Here is a 13,263-nt window from a genome sequence, read left to right on the forward strand (position 1 = left end):
AATTATTAAAAAAAACAACAAATAACCAATCTTGGGATGAAAATATATTTAAAATGTGAACATCAAATTATCATATACTGTACGTGACTGAAAGTAATACAAACAAACAGTACAGTCCATGTATCCCTATAACTTGTATTGAGTGATGACAAGTCATTGTCTAACCCATTTCTGCCTAGAGTAATACTCATGTCACGTAACATTCTGCCATTATCTTCTCTCGCTGGCAACAATACTTGCATTTGGAGTGCCTACTGATGTATGTCTCTCAGGTAAGAACGCTCCACTGTTGATTTTTAGGTAAGTTTCTGCTAACAGAAAACAGGGGAGGACAGTGTCTGATGCTTCAATTACTGAAGATTTTTTCTAAATAGTATTATGTCTTGGGTTAAGAAGTAATTATTATTTTCTGTTGCAATACATCACGAAAATTTTAAAATTTTTGTTTGATAATAATTTTAAATGCACTGAAATTTAAGATACAGGCTAGCCACAACATTAAGTTCATTGTCATGGTTCCTAAACTAGTTTTAACTGTGTGTTGCACATATGTTATGCTAGGCAGAACAATCAAATAATGATTCCTTCTTTCTCAGTGGCAAGTCTGAGCATGATATCCTGGATATTCTTGAGGAGAAGGAGAAGGAAGATGCAACAGATATATTTATTCAGCCTCCTGATGCTAATGTGGAGTTGGATGAAGAGTCTGGTGACGAAGATGGTGGTGGAAAGATAGGTAATCTTGGACCAAGCAAACATCACACTGGTGCAAAGCAGTTTTGAACAACAGAAACAGGTTAGGTGGTGAACTTGAGATTGGTCACTCTCATGATGATAAGCCAGAAAATGTCAACTCAGATGAAACAGAAAAGCTACAGATCTTGAAACCTGTAATCAGAGGCTGGTGAAAGAAAGGTCTGCAAAATGACTATGATATACTTCCCAAGAGTGATCATATCACATACAGACACTTATGCTAAGAAAAGTGTTTTTCTCTCCACATTCAATCCGAGCAAGATTTGGATTATACTGAGAGCATGATAAGTATTTTGATAGGCATGGATGAAAACACTTCCTGGAAGGTAAACCCACTAGATTTGTGTACAAAACATAGTGCCTAAACAGAAACATGGGTTATCTAGTGGATTTTCAAATATGCCAAAGAACTGACCCACAAAACAATGACATGTATGAGAATGAATTTGGAAAATGTGCTGCACCTCTGGCTCAAATGATTCATTCACTTTCTGAAAAAAGTAAAAGTCTGCCCTACAAATTTTACTTAGACAATCTGATTACATCATCAACATTGCTTGCTCACCTACAAGAATGAGGTTATAGTTCAACTGGGACTATTCGGGAGAATCATTTGCCTAAAGAATGTCTACTTATTCTGAAGAAAAGAATCTTCATATCCTGACCACATGCGACTCAAGAATACAACAAAAATATGAGTGGGACTGACTGAATGGATGAAAATATAGTGTTATATAGGGTGAGTATAAGAGGAATGAAATGGCGGTGGCCAATTTTTACGTGGCTACTGGATGTGTCTGTACATAATGTGCGACTTCTCTACATAAAGACAGGTACGAACATACCACAACTGCAGTTCCGGCACTATGTTATATAATGTAACCTGACTTCCAATGCAACAATTCTTAGACGTCCTGGTCACGCTGCAGCAGATACGATGAGAAAAATCACTTGGTGGCTATGGTACCACAGAAATAAAGAAGACCCTGCACTGCAGACAATTTCAAAAAGGGCACCAAGTACAATATGCCACTAATGTAATACTTGTTTGTGCAGAGTGTTTTGTACCACACCAAGGAAAATGAGTGCTACTGCCTTAATATAATATAAATGACATACACTGAGTTATATTATTTACTGTCATGTACTTGACTTAAATGTATGTTCTGCCTAGCGTGTCCATTACATTACACATTCTTTCACTTAAAGTATTAATTATTTTTTTCTTTGGCTTGTTGTTGTATATTTCTTTGCTCACAATAAACAAATAAATATCTAATTTGTAAAATTCAGGAGCGAAAATTAATTCAGGCAAAAATGTGTTGATGTTCGTCACAAAAATCATTAAAAGTTCTCCAGTGATTTACTTCAAATTTTTACATGATATTGCAATAAACATTCATATGGGCTACATTTTTTAACAACAACGTACTAGTTGCCTGTTAAAATCTATTGTGAGAGAAAAACTGTTGTGCTATGCTGTACTGTGTAAATATGCAGTTTCATTTTCTTGCTCATAGAATGTTTCAACAGAAAACAGGAAAGTTGTATTATGGCTTGGGATGAAAATAATGCTATAAAATCTCAATCAACCAAAACTTTGTAATTCTACATATTCGCAGACTAAAACTATGAGAAAAACAGTCATCGAAGCTACTATCCTCAAGAATGCAGCAACAGGACAGGTCTCCCCATACACTGTACACCAATGATCCCAAACATTTACCCACCCATTTTAAGTTACTTTAATTCCCAATTAAGGTTTGATGAACAATAACAATAAGCAAGGTGCAAAGTCAGGGAGAGGGGTTAGAAGAGAGTAGGAGGAAATGGGTATAAAGTGGAGCAGGAAGATATGAACAGAGAGAGGGGGACGCACGAGGAGGAGGAGGAGGAGGAGGTGATAAGGACATGTATTCAATTTCCACACATATTTAGTAACTGCAAAATATTACCAGGCACATGAAAGAGGAAGAGAGAGAGAGAGAGAGAGAGAGAGAGAGAGAGAGAGAGAGAGATATTTACCTGTAATTTTTAAAATTAATCAAGTTCTCTGCAGACAGAGAAACACATTTGTTTGCATGGGGTATCCACAAACATTTCACTCCAAACCTTATTGATTCGCACATAGTGTCATTGGTCAGACTTTCACATTTTCCTGGTACAAACCTGCCAACAGAAAGGATTGAATGATTGTAACAAAGTTCATATACATAATACAGCAATATTTAAACAGTGTGTTATTAGAGTCTAGTGTAACAATGCTATCCTCTGGGGTGGAAGGGAATACTGGAAGAGGAGGGTGCTCTTCAATTTTCGAAATTGTTCAAGGAAACTGATACACTGAAGAACCAAAGAAACTGGTACACACGCCGAATATCATGCAGGGCCCCCACAAGTACGTAGACATACCAAACATGACAAGGCATGGACTTGACTAAGGTATGAAGTTGTGTTGGAGGGAACTGACGCCATGAATCCTGCAGGGCTGTTCATAAATCCATGAGTACGAGGGGCTGGAGAACTCTTCTGAACAGCACATTGCAAGGCTTCCCAGATATGCTCAATAATGTTCATGCCTGGGGAGTTTGGTGGCCAGCGGAAGTGTTTAACCTTAAAAGTGTGTTCCTGGAGCCACTCTGGCAATTCTGGATGTATGGGGTGTCGCATTGTCCTGCTGGAATTGCTCAAGTCCATCGGCATGCAAAATGGATATGAATGGATTCAGCCGATCAGACAGGCCCTTACATATGTGTCTGTCAGAGTCGTATCTAGATGTATCAGGGGCCCCATATCACTACAACTGCACACACCCCATATCATTATAAAGCCTCCACCACCTTGTACAGTCCCCTGCTGACATGCAGGGTCCACGGGTTCATGAGATTGTCTCCATACCCATAAACAACCATCCACTTGATAAAACTTTAATCGAGACTCATCCGACCAGGTGACATGTTTACAGTCATCAACAGTCGAATGTCTGTGTTTAGAGGCCCAGACGAGGTGCAAAGCTTTGTGTCATGCAATCATACATGAGTAGGCTTTCAGCTCCAAAAGCCCATATTGATGGTTCAGATGCTGACACTTGTTGATGGCCCAGAACTGAAATCAGCAGCAGTTTGCGGAAGGGTTGCAGTTCTGTCACGCTGACCGATTATCTTCAGTTGCCATTGATCCTGTTCTTGCAGGATCTTTTTTCGGTCACAGTGATGCTGATGATTTGATGTTTTACTGGACTCCTGATATTCATGGTACACTCGAGAAATGGTCATATGGTAAAATCCCTACTTCATCGCTACCTCGGAGATGCTGTGTCCCATCGCTCATGTACCGACTATCACCACGTTCAAATTAACATAAATCTTGATAACCTGCCATGACTCCACCAGACACTTGTTATCTTATATGTGCTTTGCTGACTGAAGTGCCATATTCTGCCTGTTTACGTATCTCTGTTTTTGAAAATTCATACAAAGACACTGATATATCAATGTATACATATAAACCCCCCCCCCCCCCCATGAACCACAAACCTCGCCATTGACGGGGAGGCTTCCATGCCTCAGTGACTCAGTGACATAGATAGCCATACCGTGGGTACAACCATCACGAAGGGGTATCTGTTGAGAGGCCAGACAAACATGTGGTTCCTGAAAAGGGGCAGCAAACTTTACAGTAGTTGCAGGAGCAACAGTCTGGATGATTGACTGATCTGGCCTTGTAACACTAACCAAAACAGCCCTGCTGTGCTGGTACTGTGAACAGCTGAAAGCAAGGGGAAACTAGATCCGTAATTTTTCCCGAGGGTAAGCAGTTTTACTGTATGATTAAATGATGATGGAATCCTCTTGGATAAATTTTCTGGAGGTAAAATAGTCCCCCATTCAGATCTTCGAGCACGCACTACTCAGGAGGACGTTGTTATCAGGAGAAAGAGAACTGGCATTCTATGGATCAGAGCGTGGAATGTCAGATCCATTAATCGGGCAGGTAGACGATAAAATTTAAAAAGGGAAATGAATATGTTAAAAGTTGGATATAGTGAAGTTTGGTGGCAGGAAGAACAAGACTTCTGGTCAGGAGAGTACAGGGTTATAAATACAAAATCAAAGAGGGGTAATGTAGGAGTAGGTATAATGATGAATAAAAAAAAAAAGGAGTGCAGGTAAGCTACTACTAACAGCTTAGTGTGGCCAAGATATACACGAAGCACACACCTGCCACATTATTACAAGTTTATATGCCAACTAGCTACGCACATGAGGAAGAGATTGATGAAATGTGTGGTGAGATAAAGGAAATTACTCAGATAGTGAAGGGAGAAGTCATGGGTGACTGGAATTCGATAGTAGGAAAAAGAAGAGAAGTAAACATAGTAGATGAATATGGAATGGGGGTAAGAAATGAAAGAGGAAACCGCCTGGTAGAATTTTGCACAGAGCATAACTTAATCATAGCTAACCACTCAAGACTCACGAAAGAAGGTTGTAAACGAGGAGAAGGCCTGAAGATACTGGAGGGTTTCAGATAGATTATATAATGGTAATACAAGAGACTTAGGAACAAGGTTTTAAATAGTAAGACATTTCTAGGGGCACGTGTGGACTCTGGCCACTATCTATTGGTTATGAACTGTAGATTAAAACTGAAGAAACTGCAAAAAGGTGGGAATTTAAGGAGATGGGACCTGGATAGACTTAAAGAACCAGAGGTTGTAGAGAGTTTCAGGGAGAGCATTAGGGAACAATTGAGAAAAATGGGGGAAGAAATACAGTAGAAGAAGAATGGGTAGCTTTGAGGGATGAAATAGTGAAGGCAGCAGAGGATCAAGAAGGTAAAAAGACAAGGGCTAGTAGAAATCCTTGGGTAACAGAAGAAATATTGAATTTAATTGATGAAAGGAGAAAATATAAAAATGCAGTAAATGAAGCAGGCAAAAATGAGTACAGACGTCTCAAAACTGAGATTGACAGGAAGTGCAAAATGGCTAAGCAGGGATGGCTGGAGGACAAATGTAAGGATGAAGAGGCATATCTCACTAGGGGTAAGATAGATACTGCCTACAGGAAAATGAAAGAGACCTTTGGAGAAAAGAGAACCACTTGTATGAATATCAAGAGCTCAGATGGAAACCCAGTTAAAAAGTTCAAACGGCTCTGAGCACTATGGGACTTAACATCTGATGTCATCAGTCCCCTAGAACTTAGAACTAATTAAACCTAATTAACCTAAGGAAATCACACACATCCATGCCCGAGGCAGGATTCGAACCTGCAACTGTAGCGGTTGTGCGGTTCCAGACTGTAGCGTCTAAAACCACTCGGCCACAATGGCCGGCAAGCAAAGAAAGGAAAGCAGAAAGATGGAAGGAGTATACAAGGTCAATGTACTTGAGGACAATATTATGTAAATGGAAGAGAATGTAGATGAAATGGGAGATTTCATACCATGTGAAGAGTTTGACAGACCTTAGTTGAAACAAGGCCCCAGGAGTAGACAACATTCCATTAGAACTACTGACAGCCTTGGGAGAGCCAGCCATGACAAAACTCCACAGTCTGGTGAGCAAGATGTATGAGACAAGCGAAATACCCTCAGACTTCAAGAAGAATATAATAATTCCAATCCCAAAGAAAGCAGGTGTTGGCAGATGTGAAAATTACCAAACCATTAGTTTGAAAAGTCACAGCTGCAAAATACTAACACGAATTCTTTGCAGACGAATCGAAGAACTGGTAGAGGTCGACCTCGGGGAAGATCAGTTTGGAATCCGTGGAAATGTTGGGACATGTGAGGCAATACTGACTATGTTGAAATATGGCAAAAGCACTAGTGACATCAAAAAATAGCTGTTGATACTGATAAGGGGCTGAAATGCATATTAACCACAAACACCTATGTTGATGTCATGTACAATGCAATATGAAGGTAGGCTTTGGCCAATTCATTCTTTGAAACCAACCTACCCCCAGCCAAATTTTTCAGTAACACCTCCGGGCAAGGCAAGGCTTAAGTGTCTATGACAGTCCATGAACAATGACCTTGAAGTATCCACAGAGCTGATGGTGACCCTAACAGATATTTTATGATCACTGAGGGCGTAGCCCATTCACTTGAACAAATCGGGCTCATCACTCACAGTGAAGTTAGCAATCGAGCTCCATCCTGATTATTATTATTATTATTATTATTATTATTATTATTTGGGTTGAGGGAGCAATCAACATCAAGGTCATCAGCACCCTGACAAAAAGTCAGCGTGCAAATCTCCTGGGTGGGGACGAAGGCTGTCCCCACATGCAGAGCAGTTTATAATGTATTAAACTCTGGTACCCTTCCCCACCAATTTAGGGACGAGGCCTGGCAGTCACAAAATTTACCACTCTTGCAACACTAGTATCGACCCTGTATTCCAATGTGGCCAGGTACACAGCAAAAGAACACCTCCTTGCCCCAGTGTTGGAGCCGCTGTAAGCAGTTGTGGATGAGCTGAATCAGTGGGTCTACTGGATACATTTGGTAAAGTGCTTGCAGTGCACTAAGAGAGTCAGAACAGCCAAGAAAACTCGTACGATGATGTCTGTGAATCCTCTCCAGTGCCATCAGAATTTGTAAACTGTTCTGGAAGATGCACTTTAAAAACAGCATAACAACCAAGAGCATTCTCCTGCTGGGATCCACCTGTATAAATAATGATAAAACTGTGGTATGTGTTGGAAATAGACAAAAACAAAGTTGTACAAACAAAATATGGAGTACAAGTTTTCTTGGACTGTGTCAAGCTTAAAATCACATTAGGCCTCTGAAGACAGCAAGATGGAAGTGTGTTCCTTTCCTGGTGAGTATTTTCATGCCTGAGAGATCCAGATCCTTGAGACAGTTTGTAGCACGTATACCAAATGACTTGGTTGGTCACTTGGGGGCGATTCCTGAACAGTTATTTGCAGGTGGGTTGGATCACTGAACTAAATGCCAATGACTGAGATGACACTGAGATTTTCATCGCCTGTCCAGCCAAAAGGATATGTCACCAAATCCAGATTGGTGGTTCACCAGCCTCTGCACGCAGACTCTGAACTGGGCTGGTCTGAAAGGCTACAGTCGACATCTGGATGCCCTCATGGTGGACAGCATCTAACATCCAGAGGCAGGAAGGAAGGGCTGATCCGTAGACCACGCTGCCATAGTCTGAGCATGATCAAACAAATGCCCTATAAAACGGCAGGAGCTGTCAGCTCCCCATGTTTTTCCGCCAAGGCATTTCAAAATATTCACTGACTGAAAGCCCTTTGTTCGTAGGTCTTACAGGTAGAGGAGCCAAGTTAATTTCAAGTCAAATAATAAACCCAAAAAGTCAGCAATGTCTTAAAAACGTAAAATATTGTCTCCCTTTGTAAGCACCGGCTGGTTAAAACTCCAATGAGCACGCTTAAAACTACACCTGTAGTCTTCTCTGGTGAGAACTGAAGACAAGCTTCTGGGCCCAAGTTTCCATCCTCTTAATGGTCAGCTGTAACTGCCTCTTCATTCTTATAAGATCAGAGGAAGAGTAGAAAATTGCCAAGTCATCCACAAAGAAAGAGCATTTGACAGGGCTCCTGACTGTGGAGGAAATGCCATAGATATCAATGGCAAACAATGTGACACTAAGGACACTACCCTGGTGCATACCAGCTGTCCTTTCATTTCAGGGCACAGGTGACGAAGCATGGCATAATGGATCTCATCAGGTCCTGGAGCAGTGTCTCTGGCTGCAGACAAAGCTGATTCCAGTTCCCACATGGAGAATGGAAAGTTGTAGACTTCCTCAATATGCAAGAAGAAATTGAGCTTCCTCATCTCTGCAGTCCTACGGAATACCTGAACAGCTGAAGCTTGTCCGGTGACATGGTAACAGTAAATAAGTGCTCAGCTAAAATGTGAGCCATGTCTTCTGGCTTGTCCACCAAGACCCCATTATTTGACACGGCTGTAAGGGACTGTATGCTCCCCTTGCCTGAAATCGGTCTTATTGGTTCCCAAACTTGCGCAGCAGAAGTGGACCAATTAATGGAAGTTGTGAATTCCCTCCAGGAAGCCCTCTTCCGTTCTTTGATCACTCGTCTCACATGTGCTTTTGCAGACCTGAGGGCATGAAGACTGTCTATAGTTGGACAGTGTTTGAAGTTCCGCAGAGCTGTCCATCTGGCCCTGATTGCCAATCGACAGTCATCATTCCACCAAGGTACAGGCCACCGTCTGAAGTGATTACTAGACCTGGGGATGGACTCTGCGGCAACCCTTTGGATCTCACGAGTGATATGGGCCACCACTTCCTGGTCACAATCCTTTTGTGCAAAAATAGACTGTTGAATGTACTGTAGACAATTTCCCCTGTCATCATCCACCTGTATGGTCTCCTGTTGGTCATTCTCCTAGTCAGCAGATGGATCCACACTGTGAACTGGTCACTTGAATGTAAATCTGCAGCCACTTCCCACTGAACTGTCTCTGCAATAGTGGGGGAACAAAAACAAAGGTCAACAGCTGAAAAAGATCCTGTAGCTGTGGAAAACAGTCATCTGACCAGCATTCAGAAGGCAGATATTCTCAGAATGGATGAGTCGCTCGATCATCCGACCCCTGGAGGAAGTGGTAGCTGAGCCCCACAGGATATTGTGGGCATTGAAGTCCCCCACAAGGAGGAACACGTGTAGGAGTGCCCAGAAGAGTTCCGTCAGTGCATCTGTAGCCAAAGCATCATTAGGGGGCAGATACAAAGACCACACTGTGATATTAAAGGATGCAAGAACTTTCACAGCAATTGCTTGCATGGTCATGGTAAGATGGACAGGAGAAGAGTGGCATTTGTCATCACTCCACCCTGACCTGGTCACATAAAACTAATGGCACAGGCCACACTGGAAAGAAACAAGGCTTGGAAAATGGTTTGGAAATGATGCTTGCTGTTAAATTGTTTGCACAACCAAGTCCTCGGGTAAACAGATCCAAAAACTCAGAACACAAAGAATCCAATTTGTGATAAGGCACTTGATCTAACTTCAGATGCACTGCATCTGTAGTAGAAAAACCAAAAGCAACAAAGGCACCCAACCCAAACAAATTTTCAGTACTAGCATTGTTAACCATCAGGTATGTAACAAAATTAACAACTGACTTGTAAACTGTGTCAGCCACAAACTGGCTGAGAACCAGAATCTGTTGTTGTTGTTGTTGTTGTTGTTGTTGTTGTTGTGGTCTTCAGTCCAGAGACTGGTTTGATGGAGCTCTCCATTCTACTCTATCCCGTGCAAGCTTCATCTTCCAGCACCTACTGCAACCTACATCCTTCTGAATCTGTCTGTTATAGCTTACTAAATGGCATTTGACACATGCAAGTGATGAAGACCCAAGCCTTGCATATGTCGGCACCTCCGTATTAAGTAATGGCTGATTCATCACCTGCACTTAAATTAAAAGTTTGTTCTGGTCTGCAGACAACAGCAAACATGACAACGAAACTGTATGAAAATAAGATCTACTTATTTCTGCAGTGACTGCTGGCAGGGCACATCTTGACATACTGCTGCTGCAGTATTTTACGGCAAGAGGTCCACCAACTGCAGTATGTTGCCCACTCATGCTGTATGAAACAAGAGGGGCATGAAGGAAATGGCCTTTGTCATTCTTGTTGTGATCACGTGTTTGTCCGTGGCAGAACAGTCAGCTTTTTTCTACTGCAGTGACTGCCTCTTCCCCCACTGCACTTGGCTCCATGTGCTGTGGCTGCACAATGTCAACAACAGCAACATCACTCAATCCTCCAATTGGTGCCCTGTGGCACGGGAGTCCTCCAATGACTGGGAATGTTGACACACCTCATCTGGGGTCATATGAATGATTGCATCTCTGACCATGGTGTCTGCATAAGATTCCTGAGACTAAGCCGTGACTAAATGACACTTATCACTGCCGCCAAAGCTCAATAGAATTGATGCGGCTTTCGGGGACACTGACAGAATTCAACATGAGTAGTGACCACACACGTACCCTTGTAGTGATACAACAATAAACTACACATATCATCAAAAGAAAGCTGTACTGAGGAGCTAACTGGCACAGTAAGTGATACATATGAAAGAGTCCCAGTCTTCTACAGATTACTCCGGAGGAGTGGGGGGGGCAGATGGAAGGGGGGATTGCTGCTGTTTTTGAAGAACTGACTTGAGTAAATCTCCCATGCAAGAGCCGAACAGCAGAAAAACCACTGAATCCAAAATGCATCAAAATTTGACATACTTCCACCTGCTGAATACTTAGGTCCAAGCAGTCTCCATCAGGGTAATCAGTTGCTCATTCAGTCCATGCCAGGAGCTGTCTACACTTGTGGCTCATTAATCAGACCCCACCAAGACCAGCCAGGATGCTCCACCCTCTACTGCACTGCCTGCATACTGCTCTACGTTAGTCCACATGGTGCAGCCACCACATACATCACTTTACAAGCCAGACAAGGGAGGCTTCCCTTGGAAGTTGTTGTATGCCAGTGAACTTTGTCTCTGTTATTTTCAAGTGATCAAAAATGATCTTTCAATTCTTAATGGAACTAACTTATTCATGAAACTGTGCCATGGATAAAGTGTATCTTATTTCAACGTGGGAACCATAATTCACTATGGCATGTTTCAATAAGAAGTAATGGCGACGAGTCCATTTGGTACGTGTATTACTGTACATTATTAAACTTGTTTTCTCTGTCCTCACCCATCATCAAAACTAAGGTCCCACATTCTGTTTCTCAAAACCTGCTTGTGTCCCTTGGAGTTACTCCAAAAGGACTAACATTGAAAGTCCCTGCATCCTGATGCAATCCTACCCTACAGCAGGCTCTTTTACAGTTTCAAATACAGCAATCTCTTGCTCTCACCCGGTTAATCCGTGACCTATCTGCCTCATCAGCCAACTTCCATTCTGCCATACTTCTCTCCTTCTACAAAATCCTGCAGTTATCTGTCCCTCAGGTTTCCTTGAATGGTATCATCTGCCAAGCCAACTTCAAACTGCAACAACATACCAGACTTCACCTCAAAAAGCTATCCCACCTACTCCTAAGCTACCTGAACAGTGGCGTTTCCCTTCACATTCCTCTGCAGCTGCCTAAACAGTCACACCATTAACCACCACTCTTCTATGAACCGAGCTTGGCCGATCTTAACATCCCACAGCCTTCACCACTACCTTACAGAACCAAGAATCAGTCAAAACAGTACAGTGTTCTTGGCCTCTGATCTGAATTACCTGTATTATCCAAGAGTCTCACTTTCAGCCCTAAACCTGCCTTGATCATGTTGCTTTGGTGAAAGACCTACTTTCCTTCACACATAATTCCAACTGTAAATATCGCTTTGCAACCCAATCCCGAAACAGCAGAAAACCTGACACTGAACCTAGACTTGAACAGTTCAGACCATGATACCAACTTGATCCACCACCACTACCTCAAAATCATTCCATAAAAGCCTTCCAAAAATTCCTCACATCCAGCATTGCTTCACAAACCTTCCTCAGGTCCCTACAACATGACTTTAACCTGTCCTCTGAAGAACTCCAGTCTCTACATTCACCAATACTCCATCATTATTTGCCCAGAAGACAAAGGACCTACCACTGCAGTACTTGACTAAAAGTAGTATTCTGTCTTGCACCTGTACATACAGCATCTGCCATCACGATCCCATCCCTGTGATTCAAACTGACCTGCAGTCTCTCCTTGAAATCTCAGGCCTTTCACAAGGACTAACACTTAAATCCATAGAACTTCTCACCCCACCCAAACCACATACCCCCATCTTTTACCTTCTTCTTAAGCTCCACAAACCCTATCATCCTTGCCGTCCTATAGTTTCTGGCTTCAAAGCACCCGCCAAATGTATATCTGCCTTAATTGATCAACACCTGCAAGCCATAGTACAAAGACTCCCATCCTACATCAAAGATATGAACTATTCCCTAGATAACCTGTAATCTGTTCCCATCCCCCCAATAATGATTTGTCTGCTGCTGAAAATTTCCTCAATCAGTGCCCACCTGATTTTAAACCTATTTCATCCTTCCTACTCACCTTAGTCAACTTTAAACTTGGCAACAACTACTCAACCTTTGAGGGGCAGACAATAAACAGAGGTACGGCCATCCACATTAAACCTATCAACAAACAATAGTAATTACATTTCGACAGTTGCCATCCTTTCCATGTCAAACATTCCCTCCCGTACAGCCTTGGCATCCGACACAAATGTATTTGTTCAGATATTTACAGAAATACGTCACCATTCTCACTCAGTCTTCACTGTTTGTAATTACCCCACCAGTCTAGTTAGAAATCAGATTTCCCGGGCCATCACATCCAATACTGGTACTGTTGATCCCTCCAAAAAACAACTCTGGAGCACACCATTGGTAACTCAGTATTATCCTCTGGACTGTCTTAATCAGCTATTTCAATGGGGCTGTGACTTCCTAAAA

General features: G+C 42.1%; 1 protein-coding gene across 1 annotated transcript in view; it reads right to left on the reverse strand.

The window, feature by feature from the left end:
- LOC126355900 (attractin-like protein 1) overlaps positions 1-13,263 on the reverse strand; it is a 278,201-nt gene that overhangs the window by 169,504 nt on the left and 95,434 nt on the right. Inside the window, exon 11 of the mRNA XM_050006409.1 lies at positions 2,782-2,925. Within this exon, the coding sequence (XP_049862366.1) occupies positions 2,782-2,925 (144 nt within the window). The remainder of the gene's footprint in view (positions 1-2,781; positions 2,926-13,263) is intronic.

This window comes from Schistocerca gregaria, chromosome 3 (genome assembly GCF_023897955.1).
Source record: "Schistocerca gregaria isolate iqSchGreg1 chromosome 3, iqSchGreg1.2, whole genome shotgun sequence".
Lineage (NCBI taxonomy): Eukaryota > Metazoa > Arthropoda > Insecta > Orthoptera > Acrididae > Schistocerca > Schistocerca gregaria.